At 40.4% G+C, this 20,562-nt stretch overlaps 1 protein-coding gene across 3 annotated transcripts in view; it reads left to right on the forward strand.

Moving 5' to 3' along the window:
* The first annotated feature begins 1,527 nt into the window (after nt 1-1,527).
* JAM2 (junctional adhesion molecule 2) overlaps nt 1,528-20,562 on the forward strand; it is a 67,070-nt gene continuing 48,035 nt past the window's right edge. For all 3 annotated transcript variants that reach the window (XM_068546926.1, XM_068546927.1, XM_068546925.1), the window contains exon 1: nt 1,528-2,102. In XM_068546926.1, the coding sequence (XP_068403027.1) occupies nt 2,036-2,102 (67 nt within the window). In that variant the 5' untranslated portion in view covers nt 1,528-2,035. The remainder of the gene's footprint in view (nt 2,103-20,562) is intronic.

The raw sequence follows: 20,562 nt of genomic DNA on the forward strand, positions 1-20,562 counted from the left end.
AGCAGCAAAGACTTGATCTTGTTCATCACTGTCCTCCAGCAGCCGGCATATTGTAGCTATTTGACAAATGCCTTGACTGGGGGACGGATAGCTGAGTGAATCAATTACTCACATACCGTGTCACAGAATTTTTTTAAAAAGTACCCCTTTTATTTATGGCTGTGTTGGGTCTTCGTTTCTGTGCGAGGGCTTTCTCTAGTTGCGGCAAGTGGGGGCCACTCTCCCTCGCGGTGCGCGGGCCTCTCATTATCGCGGCCTCTCTTGTTGCGGAGCACAGGCTCCAGATGCGCAGGCTCAGTAATTGTGGCTCACGGGCCTAATTGCTCCGCGGCACGTGGGATCTTCCCAGACCAGGGCTCGAACCCGTATCCCCTGCATTGGCAGGCAGATTCTCAACCACTGCGCCACCAGGGAAGCCCCAAAAGTACCCCTTTTGTGTGTATCTTTAGCAAGGAGCAAAAGGGCAGATAGTTGCGGCAAGAATGAGAAAAGAGGGTGCCAACAACTTTTCTTGTAAAGCATTAAATCTTTCTTGTTACTGCCCAGAAAAACTGGCGTAAGCCTGTTGTTGAATCTGTATTCTTTCTCCTTGCTTGAGTAGAGTACAGCTCTCACATTTTTGCCATTTTGACTTTCCTTTCTGGGTCCTCTGCCCCTCTCCCGCCATGGGCATTAAGCTTCCATCACTGTCACCAAGGAAACAGCAGGGATGCTCATTCCTCACAGCTCTGCCTATCTGAACTCTGGTTGCCTTTGTCCACTGAGCTAACTAAATTCTTCGTGTGCACACCACTAAATCAGCTGTCTTCTACACAGAACTTTATCCATTATTCTACGTTTAAAAAAACAACAACAACAACGTATAACTATTTCTTCTCTTGGGAATGGTCTTTTTCCAGACCTGTCAGTACTGTTGAATGCAGCAGACATTTTCGGTCCCTAGGATGAAATATATAAATTGCCTGTTTAGCCCTTGCACTGTGTGCACTATATAAGTGCGGGTCAATTTTAAAGCGCGCACCAGAGCATTCATAATGGGTTTCGCTTTTAAAAGCACTGCAGACCAAAAATAAACCTGACAAAGGGCAGCTGTAGAGTTTTAACATGTGGAAAACTCCACAGGCGGCAGTTATATAACTGGAAAGAAACATGATAAATATTTCATACCGTTAGATGAACTTCTAACTCTGACACGTGAAAAGCAAAGAACACAAAACACACCTCAACTCTCCACAAAGAAGCAGAAAGCTTACACCGAGGAGAGGCCAAGGCGATTGCTAAAATCTGAGTCCTGCCTTCCAGCTCGAGTCTTGATTGCTTTTTTTCCCCCCTTCGCCTCCAAGGCGGAGCCGGCGAACCCCATCTCCCCGGAGCGCCTCCCCCGCAGGTTCGCGGGTTGGCCAGAAATTTTCCAAAAATCTCCACCCTTAGGCTGAAAACCCCCAAAGAAGTTTTGTGCCAAGGAGGGGAAGAGAGGAGTCGGAGCAAGGCAGGCGCAGTCCCTCCTCCTCCGCGCCCCACCCCCAAGCCCTGCGGCCAGCGCCTCCCGCGCCCGGGCTCCTCGCCCTGGGGGACAGCTGGCAGCCCCGCGCGGGACCAGACACAAAGCCGATCAATCCCGGCGGCGCGGGGGTGGGGGCGGGGGCCGCCCGCCCCGCCAGGGCTTCCCTTCCGCCCGTCGCCTCCTCCGGCCCCCTCATTAGGACCCAGCCGACACCTCGTCCGGCTTCCTCGGCCCGCCCCGTCCCAACCTCCCCACACGCCCCCCCCCCCCAAAAAAAAGAACTGTCCAGACCCCCCCAGGCCCCCGGTTAGGCCAGACCCGCCTCTAGGCAGCGGGCTAAGAAGACGCCCCTGGAAGGGGGAAACTGACATCCCATCAGGCCCCGCCCCTCCCCGCCCCTCCCCTGCACGAGTCTCTCCTCTCCCGCCCGGAGAAGTTCAGTGCCCCCCCCGGGCTGCCTCCCGCGCTCCCGCGCTCCCGCCGCCGGGACCCTCGGCTTCCGAGGAGCCGGCAGCTCCCGAGCCCGCGAAGATGGCGAGGAGGAGCCGCCACCGCCTCCTCCTGCTGCTGCTGCGCTACCTGGTGGTCGCCCTGGACTGTAAGTTGCTGGGGTACAGCCACCCTCCCACCCACTCCTGCTGAGACCAGCTCCCCCAAACCTACAGCCCCTACTACGCTCGGCGCTGGCGGAGGGCTTTCTCTGGGGCCCCGGACGGAAGGTCTGCCGCGGGGCAGCTGACTTGACACCCAGCGAGCCCAGAATTCAGGGGTGCCGTCTTCGGCGGGGGGCTGGAGGTCTTCGGTTTAGTGTAAATCGCCTCTGATTTTGTCAGTTCTAGTTAGAGAAAGTTAAGGCTCCACACCAGCAGGTTCTCATCTTCTTGCAAAGTTGGGTTAAGTTTTCAAAGACACGGAGACGTGAATAGAATGCAAAACTCACTAACTCCTTAGAAGATGCTAAGATCCCAAGATGGCATCACTCGGAGGCAGGCGCCGGCCACACTCTTCGCACTAGAGCAGGGGGCACTATTAGAATTTTCTTGGCTTTTGAGGGTCCCAATTGTGCCGCTAATATGCAGTGCACTTTTGGGACGCGGTGTGGAAGGAAATTCCTGGCTGCTGAGCCAGAATTACTTGTATCCTCTCCACCTGCACATCTACATTCAGTTAGAGGAGTCTGGTCTGGGCGCTCCAGCCAGCTGCTGTGTCCTCAGGGGACGTCCAACGGGATGATTGTTAGAAAGATACAGAAGCTCTGATGCTGTAGCGGGAGACTTCCCAAAGCCAACTTCACGGGATGGTTCTAAACAGGATTTTCACGGATTCTGGGCTCATAAGATTTAAAATCCTGGGAATGGTTCCTATTATTTTGTTTTCCTCGCGTTAACTTTTTAGAAAAATGGAGATTACAATAGATCTTTAGCACACTTGAGAAACGAAGTTTTCCTTCTTCTTTCGTTTTAACTTTTTTTCTTTTTTCTTTCCTTTTATTTATTTTTAATAGAATGCATTATTGTTGTTGCTATTCAAGTTCTGGTAATATAATACTTAAAATAACCTGCAGGTTGCGTGTCTAATAGCATAAAACAATGACTTTTTCTCGAGCTCTCATTGCCTGAGTATTGCTCAGCTCAATGTGGCGCGAGTTTTTGTCCCTAAGTGGGGAAAGAAGGTGCAAGTTGTCTCAGTGAAGGGGGCATGTGCTGACCTCTATTATAGGAAATCAAACCAAGAAGTCAAGGCTTCACAATAAAAACCATTACTCAATTTTGACACATCAATTGGTATCATGTTGAACACAGACAAAAAAATCACTAATGCCGAAAGGCAACAGAGAGGAAGGCTGGAGGAATTGTAACAAAACTACTGGGAAAGTTATGTATTTCACTGACAGTCTTAAATTTGAAATAAAAAGGACTGACTTCAGTGTAGAATTATCACTAATTAAAAACAGAGAAAATGATTTTACTCTGGTATTCCTACACAGTAATCAAAATAGAAACAAGACACCCTAAGTTTGAAACTGTAGCCAAGAATAACCCAGAGGCAAACACAGGCTTAGATGAATAGGCAGAATAAGCGCTTTTTCAAGCTTTGGGTAAAGTTAACACTTTGGCCCTCCTAACCCTGACTCCTACAGGGGATTAATTTGGAAGTGTGCAGGGATCTTTTCTGTATTGTTCCTGGGATGCCAAAAGGCCTGGTATTACGAGAATGTTTTATTTGCTTTTTAAAAAATTTTTAAATTTTATAACAGTTTAGACTTAAAGAAAAATTGCAAAGATGGTATAGAGAGTTCCCATATACACCACACCCACTTTCCCCTATTATTAATATTTTACATTAGTGTGATACATTTGTCACAATTAAGGAACCAATACTGATACATTATTATTAACTGAAGTCCACACTTTATTCAGATTTCCTTCATTCTTCCCTGATGTTCTTTTCTGTTCCAGGATCCCATCCAGGACACCACAGTACATTTAGTAATCCTGTATGTATCCTTAAGCTCCTCTTAGCTGTGAGTTTCTCAGACTTCCCTTGTTTTGTTATTACCTTGACAGGTTTGAGGCGTATTGGCGAAATAGTTTGTAGAATGTCCCTCAACTGGTATTTCTCTGATATTTTTCTCATGACTGGATTGGATTTATGGTTTTTTTGGAGGGAGATCTCTGAGGTAAAGTATCATTTTCATCACATCATATCAAGGGTACATACTGTGACCATGACTTATCACTGTTGATGTTAACCTTTATCACCTGGTCGGGTAGTGTATGCCAGGTATCTCCATGGGTTACCTTCCCCCAACTTTCCATACTGTATTTTTTGGAAGGAAGTCACTATGTACAACCCACACTTAAGGAAGAAGAGTTATAATCCACCTCCTTAAGAGTGGAGTAGCTCCATAAATTACTTAGAATTTCTCTGCTTGAGAGATGTCTCTCCCCCCCCACTCCATTCATTCATTCATCTATGTTTTTTTCAGTATAAGCTCATCAATATTTATTTTGCACTTTGGATTACAGTCCAATACTATTTTATTTATTTTAGATTGTCCAGCTTTGGCCATTGGGAGTTCTTAAAATTGGTTCCTGTGTCCCTTTGACATCCCCCCATCATTGTGTATATATGTGTGTTTGTTTGTTTGTTTGTTTTTAGCACTTCCTTACTTTCTGGTCCCACAAAATGCTCCAGGCTGATCCTGTGTATATTTTCTGCTCCAGCTCCAGAATGAGCCACTGCTCCAAGGAGCCCTGGTCCCTTTGATTGGAGAATGGTATTAGAAACCAAGATCTGGGCACTAGGTACATTCATTGCTTTTGGGGTGTTGTTGAAAAAACAAGAATGTTCTTCAAGGCTAAGTTTCACTCCACCGTCCTATTTTTGATTTATCCACTCAGGTTTCACGTTCAGGTCCAAAAACTGTACTGAAGGCTTACCTATGAATCACACTGTTCCTAGGACTTTCCTGTATGTTTTCTCTTTTTAAGTTCTCAACAAATGCATGAGATAGAACATATCTTCAACTTACAGGTAGGGACCCTAAGGCTCAGGAAAGCTAAGTTACTGTCTAAGCTCACTTATCTAGGCTGGAAAGAGGTGGAACTGGGATTTGAAGATCAGAGGCTTTGTTGCATAGATAGCTGGCCTTCACTCCTCTCATTTTTCTGAGCACTTAACTCTTTTTGCCATCTTCATTCAAGAAAAGACAGTGGATTCCTTGTGCTCTAATTATATACTCATCTTCTTGATATTCATCCCAAATACGACTGTACCACTCTTTTGTCTCAATCCTAATATGTATAATATCATGCTCATTCCCATTCTTTCTTTTTACTTCTATCTGTCAATATTCTTTGTTTCTTTTTGGTAGTCAGGAGGATTGCTTTTTGTTGTTATTGCTGTTATTTAAATTCTGATTTCAGTGTACCTGTTGATAGGTGGACATTTATTTGTGTGTTTAGTTGAATTATATTTTTCTTTCCCACTAACATAGAAGCTCCATGTGGGAAGAAATTTCTTGATGTTTGCTCACTACTCTATGTCCAGTGCTGAGCAAAGTGCTTGGTTAATAGTACGGGTAAATATACACCTGTCGAAGGGGAAGGGGTTAAGGTGGAGTGGGTGGAAGAAATGTATGGATAGAGTTAATGATCGTATTATAAATCATGAAGCCCTAACTTATTCTACGTAGGTGAGATGTCAGATTTCTCTGAGGTAACACTTAAGAAAAGGAGTTGAATGTGAACAAGAGCAGTGTGCTGTTCTTGGCAATACACAGCTGGTGGCAGCTGGTCCTCAGATCTAGACTGGAACCCAAGCCAGGCAACTTGGCCTGAGTCTGTAATCTCTCATCAACTGACAAGGACCGTGGAGGGGGAGAGAGGTTTGGATCTTCTGCAAAATTACAAGGTTCTGCCTCTATGATGGAATTGACCCAAAACAGCACTCCAGGAAACTGGTGCCCAGAAAATTCTGCCCTCTGTCAACATTGTTAAGAACAAAGCATCATAATCAACTTGCTGAAGAGAACTGGTTCCATCTTGACATAGTCAAGATGAATGCAAAGGTCAAATTGTGCTTGCTGGTAGACCTGATAATCATTTTAAGACAGTAACAGACATGACATTAAAAAGGAAGATGTCAAAAGCAAAAATATCAGCATAAAGAGAACAGTGAGTTCCCTATGGCTGAGGACACTCGTTTACCTCCACATGAGCAGTTCAATGAGAGAAGCCCATGTGAATTTACACACATTTGCTCTGCCCATGGTTTCTATCACACTGTCTTCCTCCAGTGGGCCTCTTTGGTGGAGAAGATGTATTAGACCATAGAGGCAAGAGCTACTGTGTTTGTTAAAGTCAGACCAGCAGAAATCTGTAAAAGCCATTGTTTAAAATAACATTTCTTTACATCCCATAACAATGTAGTGACACCACTGCTGAGCCGATACTCCAGGCTATTTGTATTGCCAGATTGATGTGTTTTTTTGTTTTTTTTTAAAAATAAATTTATTTATTTTATTTTTGGATGGGTCTTCGTTGCTGCACGCGGGCTTTCTCTAGTTGCAGAGAGTGGGGGGCTACTCCTCGTTGCGGTGCGCAGGCTTCTCATTGCAGTGGCGTCTCTTGTTGCGGAGCACGGGCCCTAGGCGTGCGGGCTTCAGTAGTTGTGGCTCGTGGGCTCTAGAGCACAGGCTCAGTAGTTGTGTCACACGGGCTTAGTTGCTCCGCGGCATGTTGGATTTTCCCGGACCAGGGCTCGAACCCCTGTCCCCTGCACTGGCAGGCGGATTCTTAACCACTGCGCCACCAGGGAAGCTCCCCAGATTGATGTTTCGAGGAAGATGAGGGTGAGTCAGAACCTGGGTCAAGTGCTTTCTTTGGCAAAAGGAGAAAAAGAAAACTTAAAACTGGGCACTACTTTCTTGGAAGGTGTTACTGAGGTCAGAACTCAGAAAAAAAAAAGCCCAACTGTATTAGTTTCCTATTGTCGCAGTAACAAATTACGATAAATTTAATGCAGCACAAATTTATTATCTTAAATTTCTAGAGGTCAGAAGTGTGAAATAGGTCTCACTGGGCTAAAATCGAGGTATGGGAAGGGCAGTGTTCCTTCTGGAGGGTCTAGGGGAGAATCTGTTTCCATGTGTTTTCCAGCTTCGAGAGGCCAGCCATGGCCCCATTCCTCCAGATGCAAAGCCAGCAATGCCAGGCTGCCATATCTCTGGTTCTCTCTCTTCTGCCTCCCTCTTCCACTTATAAGGACCCTTAAAATTACATCAGGCCCACCTGGGTAATCCAGAATAATCTACTCATCTCAAGATCAGCTGGTTAGCGACTTTATTCCGTCTACAACCTTATTTCCTATTTACCATGTAAGGTAACATATTTATAGGTTCCTGGAATTAGGATGTGGACACCTTGGGGGGGGGGGGCCATTATTTTGCCTACCACAGCAACCAAAATTAGGATGTGTGTAATCGGTGTTGTGGCCAAGAACATTCTAGAGCCTATGGAGCAACCATAACTCTTCCCTTTAAATTATACTTCATAGTGTTATAGATTTGCATTTTCTGAGCTGTATTTCAGATGGCATAGTGTAGTGGTAAAGAGCACGTACTCTGATGCTGAACTCTGCTCACTTACCAGCTCTGTGACCTTGTACAAGTTATTTGACTTTTGTGTGTGTTAGTTGACCCATCTGTAATGGTGATAATCCCAATAACAGTACTTACCTCATAGAGGTTTAGGGAGAAAGAAATGTGTTCACATGTATAAAGCACTTAAAAAACTGTTACTGTTATTATTGTTAAAATTTGGGGGCAATGAAGTTAAACATTCATATTATCACTTATAATGGATTTCTGACATTTTTGAGAGTCATAGACAAAGAATAGGCTGTTTCATAAGTACTGTACTAGTTTAAACAGCCTGTTTTATTTACTTTTATTATTTTAAGAATTTATTTTAGGGAATTCCCTGGCGGTCTAATGATTAGGACTCCACGCTTCCACTGCAGGGGGCACTGGTTCAATCCCTGGTCGGGAATTAAGGTCCCACAAGCCGCGCAGCATGGCCAAAAAGTAAAGTAAAATAAAATAACTAAAATGTTAGATTAAAAACTTTAAAATGTTAAAAAAAGAGAATTTTTTTAGAATGTGTTTTTTAAAGTTTTATTACAAAATACACACACATACGTCTCTATCTATCTGTCTATGAAAAGATTATACTCGTAACCAGGTAAAGAAGATGAGGGAGACCATTTCTGATGGCGCCAACAGCATGCACAGATGTCCTTGGGGGAGAGCGTTCAGGAAGAGGGTGAAGGAATAAAATAAGTTCTTTAAGGCCAGAGTATGGAGAGCAGGGGAGGGTGAGAGGCAGCAGCCAGGCGGTGGGGGGCTTTGTGAGACACAATTAGGATTTTGAATTTATCCTAAAGTGAGGAGAAGCCATTGAAGGCTTTTAAACACTGAATATCGGTCAGATTTGCATTTCAAAAAGAGAACACAGTGGATGGAGGATAGAGAATGGGCAGAATGGGTAGGTGGGAAGTTGGAAGTGGGGAGACCAGCATTGGAGTGGTCCAGGCAATTAACTTCCTAAGTATGTCTTTTATATAGTTTACTGAAATATATACATACACAAACATAGATCATTAAACATATACATATACCCAGAGAAAATTGTTTTATTATTTGAAATGTAGTTAATTAATCAGGGATTTGAGAAAAATTGTTCTTTGGTTTTTAAGGAATTTTTTAAAAAATCATGTATACTGCAGGTGTTTCCAACTTCCTGTTCAGCTCCCAGCATATAAACGTAAAACAGTAGCTCTTTGGGTTACTATTTCTCTTCTTTCAGTGTTGTTCTCTTTTCCAATACCTGAGTTTGTCTTCCATCAGTATTTTTTTAAGTGTTTTTAGAGTTTCACCAAGTTGCCACCCCTTGGAGGGTGATTTGATTAGTTGTGATGGGAAGAAGAGTGGCCTTCTATGTTACTAAAGGTATGAGTGTGTGCATGAGAGAGAGAGAGAGAGAGAGAGGGAGAGAGAGAGAGGATGTGTGTGCCCAAATGAATGCCTGCTGACAGGCCCACAGAACCCTACTCAGGATCTTCAAACCAATGAGTGGGTCAGCAGTGTTCTGCAGTTTGAATTGTTCTTATGTTTTATGAGGAGAGAAGCAAAACGCTGTCCTGGACCTAGTCCTGTGAAGTAGTTCAAGAGCTGCTCTCTTAAAGGGAACCCTCCTACACTGTTGATGGGAATGTAAATTGGTACAGTCACTATGGAAACAGTATGGAGGTTCCTTAAAAAACTAAAAATAGACTTACCATATGATCCAGCAATCCCATTCCTGGGCACAGATCCGGAAAAGACAAAAACTCTAATTTGAAAAGATACAGGCACCCCAGTGTTCATTGGAGCACTATTTACAATAGCCAAGACATGGAAGCAACCTAAATGTCCATTGACAGATGAACGGATAAAGAAGATATGGTAACTATATACAGTGGAATATTACTCAGCCATAAAAAGAATGAAATAATGCAGTAAGTCAGACAGAGAAATATAAATAGCATATAATATCACTTATATGTGGAATCTAAAATGAACTTATTTCCAAAACAGAAATAGATTTACAGACATAGAAAAGAAACTTATGGTTACTAAAAAGGAAGGGTGGGGAGGGATAAATTAGGAGTTTGGGATTAATAGATTCACACTACTATATATAAAATAGATAAACAACAAGGACCTACCATGTAGCACAGGGAACTATATTCAATATCTTATAATAATCTATAATGGAAAAGAATCTGAAAAAGAATATATATATATATATATATATATATATATATATATATATATATATATACTTTGTTGTATACCTGAAACTAACACAACATTGTAAGTCAACTATACTTCAATAAAAAAATAATAATTTAAAAAATATATTTTTCGGAAACAATTTTGAACGGTTCCCGAAGTACAACCACAGAACTGTATAATGTTCTAAGGGGCAGAATTCGATGGGTACTGATTAAACCATAATTTTCCTCCCAGAAATTCCCTAAAACTGTTGAAAATAGAGGTAAACACTTCATTTTACTCTAAGTAAACGGGTCATTCATGCCTGTTCAACTGCGTTCTCCAGATCTTCAGAGGATCTCCTACTGCTGTTGTTGACATTGCTAACAGCCCACCGGGAAAGCAACTTTGTGGAGAAAAATGTCAAATATTTCCTTCTAGAAACTGGAAGTGGGGAAACATACAAGAGGGGACTCTATGTGAGTAAATAAAGTGCTCTTGAATGATTTAAAAAAGAAAAAGAGCCACTCTTTCTTTTTTTTTTTTTAATAGCTACTTTATTTATTTATTTATTTATTTATTTTTGGCTGTGTTGGGTCTTCGGTTCGTGCGAGGGCTTTCTCTAGTTGCGGCAAGCGGGGGCCACTCTTCATCGCGGTGCGGGGACCGCTCTTCATCGCGGTGCGCGGGCCTTTCACTATCGCGGCCCCTCCCGTTACGGGGCACAGGCTCCAGACGCGCAGGCTCAGTAGTTGTGGCTCACGGGCCCAGCTGAAGAGCCACTCTCTTAGCTTTCCACCGTCTGGGCTCCAAAAGCCCTGAGCAAGAATCCTCGTGAGCATAACTGACGTGAGTTTTAGTCCTTAACTAAAGAGTCTTGTCTCTCTCTCTCTCTCTCATGTCATTGGACTCAAGATTTTATTTGTTTTGTTGGATTTTCTATTTTGTTTTAGTTTTCCAGATGCCTCACAGGGACATTTTGGGACAAATTTGTCTTTATACTTGTACAGAGTGAAGAAGCCTAGCTGGTCTCTCTCCTTTATGCAAGGTGTTTCCGGTTTGCTGGCTCACATCTTGTCAAAACAGTCGCCTGCTGTTTTCAGTTTTAGCTTTTCTCACACTATGAAAAGTTGCTCAATACTTTATGATGGACGTGGTCAAAGACAAAAATAGATCACTGTTAAATGCATCTACTTACATGTTCAACTAGCATAATTTATGTATATGGTGAATTCGAACATCACAGAAAAGTTATCAAATGAGAACTGTCTCCTTTACAGTCCTCCTGATTTTTATTCCACTCCCACTCTTTTAATCTGATTGTTTAATTGAGGTATAGTTGATGTACAGTATTGTATAAGTTTCAGATATACGACATTCACAATTTTTTTTTTTAGTTTCCAGTTTTTTTTTTTATAGTGATTTCTTTAATTTATTTATTATTTATTTATTATTTATTTTTTGGCTGTGTTGGGTCTTCGTTTCTGTGCGAGGGCTTTCTCTAGCTGCGGCAAGCGGGGGCCACTCTTCATCGCGATGCGCGGGCCTCTCACTGTCGCGGCCTCTCTTGTTGCGGAGCACAGGCTCCAGGCGCGCAGGCTCAGCAATTGTGGCTCACGGGCCCAGCTGCTCCGCGGCATGTGGGATCCTCCCAGACCAGGGCTCGAACCTGTGTCCCCTGCATTGGCAGGCAGATTCTCAACCACTGCGCCACCAGGGAAGCCCGACATTCACAATTTTTGAAGGTTATATATACTCCGTTTATAGTTATTATACAATATTGGTTATATTCCCTATGCTGTACAATATATCCTTGTAGCTTGTTTATCTTATGCATAGTAGGTTGTACCTCTTAATCTCCTACCCCTATGTTGTCCCTTTCCCTCACTCCCTCCTCTCGTAAGCACTAGTTTGTTCTCTATACCTGTGAGTCTGTTTCTTTTTTGTTATATTCACTAGTTTGTTTTATTTTTTAGATTCCACGTATAAGTGATATTATACAGTATTTGTCTTTCTCTGATTTATTTCACTAAGCATAATACCCTCCAAGTCCACCCATGTTGTTGCAAATGACAAATTTTCATTCTCTTTTTATGGCTGAGTAATTTGCATTGTGTGTGTGTGTGTGTGTGTGTGTGTGTGTGTGTGTATGAGATATCTTCTTTGTCCATTCATCTGTTGATAGACACTTAGGTTGCTTCTATATCTTGGCTACTGTAAATAATGCTGCTATGAACATTGGGGTGCATGTATCTTTTTGAATTAGTGTTTTTGTTTTCCTCAGATCTATGCCCTGAAATGGAATTGCTGCGTCATATGGTAGCTCTGTTTTTAGTTTTTTGAGGAACCCCCATGCTGTTTTTCACAGTGGTTGCACCAATTTACATTCCTACCTATAGTGTATAAGGGTTCCCTTTTCTCCACTTCCTCATCAATGATGTAGCCCCCTCTTACGTATCTTGCATGTGATTCCAGAAAAATCGTCAGGGGGGAATGTAGTTCCAGCATATATGAGCATACCTGTATAGTTTCTTTAAAAATAAAAATCAAAATTACTGTGCTTAATGTTCTGCACCTTCCAACAGATCAAATCATATTGTATATAATATTCTGTGCTTTCCTACAAAGTATGTATTTTTACCAGTAGCTAAAGCCATAACCCAAAGCTGGGTCGCCAAACAGGACTCACGATAACATCTTGAAGAGGCCTTTTTAAAACCCTGTGCCAAGATGCAGTAGGGACTATCTTCTAGTTAAAACCACTAAATATAAGTAGTGAAACCAAGTGCTATAACAAAACAGAGGGAAATAAACTCCCAAACCAGTGATCAAAACTAGAAAGAGAAAAATTCCAACCTAGACCCAGTGAAAAAATCCAAAGGAGAAGAGAGTAAGGGCCAGAGAGGACAGAGACACCAGCACCAGCTAGGATTTACAGACAAGTGCAAGCTGCTGCTATTTTTAAAGGAGAGGAAAGAAGTAATGACCACAAATAAAATTGGAACACGTTGAGCTACTGGGAAAGTGCTAAATTTGAAAAGAGAGAATTGTGTTTATGTTCAAAAAAAATGCTGTAGAGTCACTTTAAAATAGGAATGGATTCTAATCAGAAGTAGAATGGACATAATGAAATAAACAATGACTCAAGTGTAAATAAACACTGATCTATTCAATCCAATAATTTAATTACTGGTTCTTATTATTTAATCCAACAATCTAAACACAGTGAGCTCTGCCATAAAATATATAAAAGTTTTACATAAACTGATTGGAGCTATGGTATCATTGTACTATGACCCCATATAATGCTTTTGGTCCCAGAAGAAGTCAGGTTCTTTTGTGTTTGTGCCCCGTGTGTGTGTGTGTGTGTGTGTGTGTGTGTGTGTGTAAGGGAGTGAACCTCTATGCCTTTTTATCTAGATACAATGTTTCTCCTCCCAGCCTCCATCTCTTCTACTGTTGTTGTCGTCCTTGTTCAAATGTTCTCCATGTTGCCAAATGCAAGTCCTCTCTGAAGGTCTAAGTCCAAAACCCCTTACCTCTTCTTTTAAGTCTTTCCAAGTCATCCATTTTTCAAAGCCAAAGTCTACTGCTTATTATAATCCTGGTGCTCTTGGCATGTTCCTGGTTCTCTTAGGGCACTTATTGGGCTGTACAGTTATCATTTTACACGTGCATCTGGATTATGAGTTCGCTGAGGGCAGAGACAACACATCTTTGTGTCCCCAGCACCTAGCGTGGTGCTTGGCACATAGTGGTTCTTTAATAATTAGTTAAATAAAAGTAAGTAACCTGGAGTTGAAATGTTTGTTTATTTTGCCTCTTAGCTTCATAAAATTACATAACTTTTTAGGAATACAAATCCCAGGAGACATGTAAAATTCATAGTCCTTAATGAATGTATGATTTTACTGCTCCTCGAACTCCCTCCTTGCTTGTTAACTGAGACCTCCTTAGAGTTACTAGGAAGTATAGAGACAGATCTGCCTTAAACAGGTGCCGATTGCTGGATGCCTCCTTGTATGATAAAAACACATAAGCTTCTCTTGAATTGACAAACATTGATTATAAACTGAGATGAAATAAACAATACCTCCTCACAAATTGCCCGAGATAAAACACAACATAGGATGTTACCGAGGTCTTTTTGTTTGTTTGTTTGGTTGGTTTTGTTTTCTGCACCTCGCAGCTTGTGGAATTTTTTAGTTCCCCAACCAGGGATTGAACTCAGGCCCTTTGCAATGAGAGCATAGAGTCCTAACCACTGGACCGCTAGGGAATTCCCACAGAGTTTTAAAAGTACTCTCTGGAACAAGGGATTTCAGATTTTCCCCTCAAGGTTCAATCCCCTTGCCACTCGGTTGATATTATAGCAATTCATGTCCCACAATAGTCAAAAGTTTATTAAGAAAGATGAGAGGACAGGGCCTGATAAAGTGATCTTTACTTCCAAACCAAAGATGGTTTTCCTAGGCATTCTTGTCCAGTAACATTTTCTTGTGGGATCTCCTCATTAGCACTGAAAAAGTTTCCTCAGAATCTCGGTGACTCATCATTTCAGTCCAAGGGTACCATCACATAGTTCAGCATTAGGCAAATGCCAAGATTAGATACATCTTAAGAATCTCAGCTCTATTGTGCTACTCCCCCCAAAAGTCTGTCTGAGGATGCTGGAATATTCAAAAATCGCTGTCTGGAGCACTGGTCCTCAAACTTTTTTTTGATTCCATATTCTACTTTTTTTTTTTTTTAAAGAGCTTATGCCCCAACATAAGTTTTTGGTTATAAATTATATACATGTGTTTTTGTATCAATATATTACATTAATTATAAAATATACATAAAATAAATATTATACTAGATGCTGGAAAATAAACAAACACTAATACCTTTGGGCAGAAATGAAGTGGTGGTAGCACTATATTACAGAATTTGATAAAGCCTCTGTAATTAAAACACTGTGGGACTGGTACATGAAGAGACTGACAGACTGATGGAACAGAATATAAAGTCCAGAAATTGGCCCAAGTTCACTTATAAATTTAGGATAGATAGGGATAAAAATAGAGATCTATCTATCTAAACTTACCTTTCTATATGTCTGTATTTATCTATCTATTTGTTTAGTTATCTACATATAAAATGGTAGCATCTCAAACCATTGAGAATTCTTATTAAATATTGTTACAACAGTTGTGCAGTGATTTAAGGGAAATTGGATCTGAACCTGATAGTGTACATAGGGATAAAGTCCAAATGAATCAGAGATCTAAATGTAAGTAAGTAAGCAAATAAATAAGACCATTGCCCCCAAACAAAACAAAACAAACAAAACAAAACAGAACAAAGCATGGTACGTTCTTCTATGAATTGGACTATATATCCAAAGAGCATCTGCATGAAAAAAAAAACACTATACACAAATCAAAAGATAAATGTCTAATTGGGAAAATATGTTTGCAGTTTAATCCTCAACCAAAGAGTATTATCACTGATATAACAAAGACCCATAAAAATGGAAAGAGAATAAAAATATAAAGAACAAAATAGAAAAATGGCACATGGGCATGCCAACACACACACACACACACACACACACACACAAGCAAACCCCAGAGAGTTCCCAGAAGAAAAATTCAAATGATTCTTCAAGTATGAAGCTCTTGCGAATTCAATGGCTGTCTAGTGATAGGACTCCTTGCTTTCACTGCCAAGGCTCCCGGGTTCAATCCCTGGTCAGGGAACTAAGATCCCACAAGCTGCGCAGCCAAAAAAAAAAAAAGAAAAAAACAACTGATAAGTATGAAGCTCTGCTCAACATAACTTGAAATATAAATTATTAAACCTTCACAAAGACGGCATCTCTTGCCTACCAGATTAGCAAAAACACATAACTCATCTGCATGTTCCTTTACTGAGGTTGTATGGAAATAGGCACTTTCACACACTCTTGATGGGCAGTGTAATGAGGTGTCTGCTCTGGAGTGGAATTCAGCAATGTGTAGAAGAATTACATATCTACCCTTTGACTCATCCACCCCACTACTGGGACCCTGTTCCAGAGCTGTATAAAACAGGACATGATTCATGCATAATATTATTTATTTCAAAATTACTTATTAAAAAAAGACTGAAAACAATCAAATACCCATCAGTAGGGGGTTGGCTGAATAAATAAAATGGTGTGCAATGTAGTCATGAAAAGGAATGAGGGCAGTCTCCATGTATGGATATAGTAAGTGAAAAAAGCAAGGTACAGAACTGTATAGCTTCACATGGTACATTTTTCGGAAGAAAGAAATGCTGGGAAGTTAAATGAAAACTATTCACAATGGGTAGAAGGGACAGGAATAGAACAGATTTCTCTTAATAACTTATTACATAGATTTGATTTTGAAAACTTAAAGGTTGTATTTAAAAGATAAAATTCATTAAAGCATCCATCTGTGAAAATTGAAAACAGATGGAAAGAGATGAACCTACTGTATATCAAATCAGTGATATAACCATATAGAGGAAAGAAGCTCCAGTCTGAGCTTAGAAAATAATATTCCCCTGAATAGTAGGATATACTTTAGGGATGAATAAAGCTACAAATACTTTGTAAACTAAAGTAATTTAAAATAGTGGTTTTGTTCTTTTGAAACTACTTTGTATTACAGGACAATTCAAATCAGTAATTATATCGCTATAGAAAGATAAAGATTTTCATCGTAGGAAAAAAGAGATACATGTATAATGTTTTTTAAAAAGGTAAGTAAAAGCCCTATAATGTTACATTTGATTTGAAAAATCACTATGAACTCATGATGCTTTTTTCAGATGCAAGAATCTGAAAAAGAATATATATATATATACATAACATATATATGTATATATATATATATATATATATAGTAACTGAATCACCTTGCTGTATACCTGAAACGAACTAACATTATAAATCAACTATACTTAAATTTTTAAAAATGAAAGAAAAAGAAAAATACAAAAAAAAAAAAAGAACAACACATTTTCTGTGTCTGTCCACTAAAAAGGCCTAGATGAAATCACAACCTGTATCAGTCAGCGTTTATGAAGTAACAAAAACCCCCCAAATCTCAGTAGTTTGCAACTATATGCATCATTTTTGCTGCTTTTCAATTTTGGTGGCTCCAGGTCAGCTGCAAAATCTCTGCTCTACATGTCTCATTCCAGGCCCCAGGCTGAAAGAGCTGCCCCTATTTGGGAGAGACAGTCCTTGTGGCCAAGGGCAAAGGCAGGAGGCAGAGCTAAATCATGCAACAGCTCTGAAAGCATCCACTTAACATGATGGATGTCCACTGGTCAAAGCACGTCATATGGCCAGACCTGGAACTGGGGTAGGGGAGCGTATTCTGCCTGCCAGGATGCCCTGGAAATCATGCGATAATAAGTGGGAAGAGAATGAGTAGTTGGGAATAATAATATAATCTATTCTACAACCCCATAAAAATGATCACAAACAGACTGTGATCTAGATACCATTCCACACTAGCAGTGACTCGGGATCTTTGAAGGAGCATCTGATTCCGTGTTTAGAGTTGGGCATATATGAGTGGGGGACATTTTGTTGCACCAGAAAGCAAGTTAGAACTCTCAGAGCTACTGAGGTTGTGTCTAAAAGACACAGGAATCAACATAAAAGGGCTCTCTTTGGCCAAATTAGAGGCAATTTGAGAATCAAAAAAATTTTTAAAAATATTGAATGCAATTGATTTAAAGATGTTGAATATATTTTTTAATGTATTAATTATGCAGATACCAAAAAGAGAGAGAAAGTCAATTAAAAAAAAAAAAAAGACTGTTACCACCCTTTGGTCACCATCTGAACTAAGTCAGTTTCTTCTTCCTCTGATATTTGGCAGTCGATAATAAGGCTTTGTCCTGCTTTCCTTTATGTTTGCATATGTAACCACATCCTTAATTGACAAGGAAAAGTTCTTCTTTATAGAATTCAAGCTAATAAATGCGCAAAGATAATAGAAAAAAATAGAATCTAATTATCATTATCCTGCAACTTGTAATTGGCTTAGGATATGATTATTAATGGGTAAAAACAGAAAAGATGTTGATGGGAAACTTTACAATGGAGGGATCAGTCTGTTTATCACCTGAAACCACTATTTAGTCTTAACATCATTAAAAGTGGGACAACCAAACATTCAGTGATACAATAGGAAGCATATAACATTCCCTATGTAGTATTCTTGGCCATCCCTCAAAAAAAAAAAGTGACCTTTCCTTGAATCAACCCTCTAGACAAGCTAGCTTCTTTTTGAAGGAGAGTAGATACATAGATTAAATGACCCCGCAAGACCACACACAAACTCAGAAACTGGGCTTTTCTACAGAATAACTGACCAGGTTTCTGCAACAAGTTAATGGCATGAAAGGAAAAAATAAAAGGGAGGAAAGAGCAGGTTAGCTCTAGATTAGAACAAACCAAGACAAAAAGCCTACAAAGCAAATGTAATGTCTCAACATGGTTTGGATCCCGATTCAAATAAAACATCAAGGAAATTGGACTAGGGCTGGTTATTAGATTATACCAAGGAATTATTTTAAATTTTGTTAGTTGTTCTAATGGAGTTGTAGACATATGTCTTCAATTTGAGTTGATACCTACTTAAATATTTAATAAAGAAAAAAATGTTAATATATATGATTTGCTTGAAAATTCCTCAACAACAAAAAGGGGTAGATGAAGTAAATGTGGCAAAGTCTTTATAACTGTTGAATCCAAATAATGAAATATGGGGTTTATTGTTCTGTTCTCTCCACTTTTATGTCTATTTGGAAATCTTTCATAGTAAAAAACTACGTAAACCCATAAATACAAATAAAGAGAAGAATGTGACAAATATATAGAAATTCTAATATTTTTATTCACCCCTCTGGGTTGTCTTATACATTCTACCTTAGAGTTTACTGGTTTAAAGAGAAAATAAATAGACCAAAGTGAGTCTACATAAGATATCTGAATTATCTGTTTTCTTAAACTCTACACCTTAGCCAGGGTAGTCAATATAAGAAACCCACATTCTGTTTAAATAGCCCCCCTTTTTTTTTTAAGTGAGTAACTTTTTTTTTTTTTTAATTTCTTTTATTTATTTATTTATGGCTGTGTTGGGTCTTTGTTTCTGTGCGAGGGCTTTCTCTAGTTGCGGCAAGCAGGGGCCACTCTTCATCGCGGTGCGCGGACCTCTCACTATCGCGGCCTCTCTTGTTGCGGAGCACAGGCTCCAGACGCTCAGGCTCAGTAACTGTGGCTCACGGGCCTAATTGCTCCGCGGCACGTGGGATCTTCCCAGACCAGGGCTCGAACCCGTGTCCCCTGCATTGGCAGGCAGATTCTCAACCACTGCGCCACCCGAGAAGCCCAATAGCCCCCTTTTAAATCTAGTTTGTCTCTTTCACACTAATAAAATGCCTTCAGACAAACAAATGAGCACCCTGCCACTAACTGGAACTCCACGATCCTGGGTTACACTGCAAAATCTTTTAGTAAATCCACTGCATAACAGCCGTTTTTCTTCATGATGTAGTGTGGATCTTTCGGTTCATTTATTTTGAAAGGGACTTTAATATTTTATTCCCTAAAATGTGAAAGGACCCATTAGATGAGTGCATGTCATATTCATAGACAGATGGCAAGAAAAGATGAATGTAAAAAAGTGAGTTGATTAAATTCCTAAATATTTAAAATTTTTTCTCCTGCATTTATTTAATGGAGACTGACTCAATCAGGCCTTTCTTATCAAGCATCTGGCTCTTCTAAACAACAAAAGAGAACACTTGCAGCCTTCTTATAGGGTAAGGTCATATCCAGCATTTGACATTATCAACTCTTTCAAAATTGCTCATACTTTCTAAAATATTTAACGTTCAAACCCATGTCATTAATAACTTAATGTCAAGTTCCAAATGAGTTCTTTTATTTATTTATGGCTGCGTTGGGTCTTCGTTGCTGCGAGCAGGCTTTCTCTAGTTGTGGCACGTGGGCTCAGTAGTTGTGGCACGCAGGGTTAATTGCTCCGTGGCATGTGGGATCTTCCAGGACCAGGGATCAAACCCGTGTACCCTGCATTGGCAGGAGGATTCTTAACCACTGTGCCACCAAGGAAGTCCCTGAAATGAGTTCTTTATATGATTTAATTTCCCATAGTTCCTTGAACTCTGAAGACGCCAAAGCTCTAAGGATTCTCTAGAGAAGACTCTGGTTGTGGGGAAAAAATGGAAGAAATAGAGGCGTTTGGAAGCAACCTAGAGCCTGTGTCAGCAGCTTATGCACACTAGCAATGTGGTCATTTATGTCAGAAGCTATTTTCAACACTTTCCCGCAATGCACCATGAATTCATGAGCAAGAGAATGTAGATGTTAATAGAGGAAAGCGTTTCACTTCACCTTCCATTCTGTTATTTCTTGGTTTTAGAGTGCGAGCAAGATTGCATCACCACCCTCTAATAGAATTTATATTTAGAGTCCTAATTATTTGAACAAACAAGTCTTATCTCTCTAGCCTGTACCATTTTACACGTTCAACTATTTATATGTTTAGCGGTGAGACACCAAATCTGCTGAGGAATGATGAGACCAGTCAAAACTAGCCTTTTGCATTACATGGGCTAGAATAGCTGAAGAAATGTATTTTTCTAATTATTAGGAAGAAAAAGGACAAGTGATTTTGGAAGTGGGACACAGAGATACTTTTTTGAT

The sequence above is a fragment of the Eschrichtius robustus genome, chromosome 6 (genome assembly GCF_028021215.1).
Source record: "Eschrichtius robustus isolate mEscRob2 chromosome 6, mEscRob2.pri, whole genome shotgun sequence".
NCBI classification, from domain to species: domain Eukaryota; kingdom Metazoa; phylum Chordata; class Mammalia; order Artiodactyla; family Eschrichtiidae; genus Eschrichtius; species Eschrichtius robustus.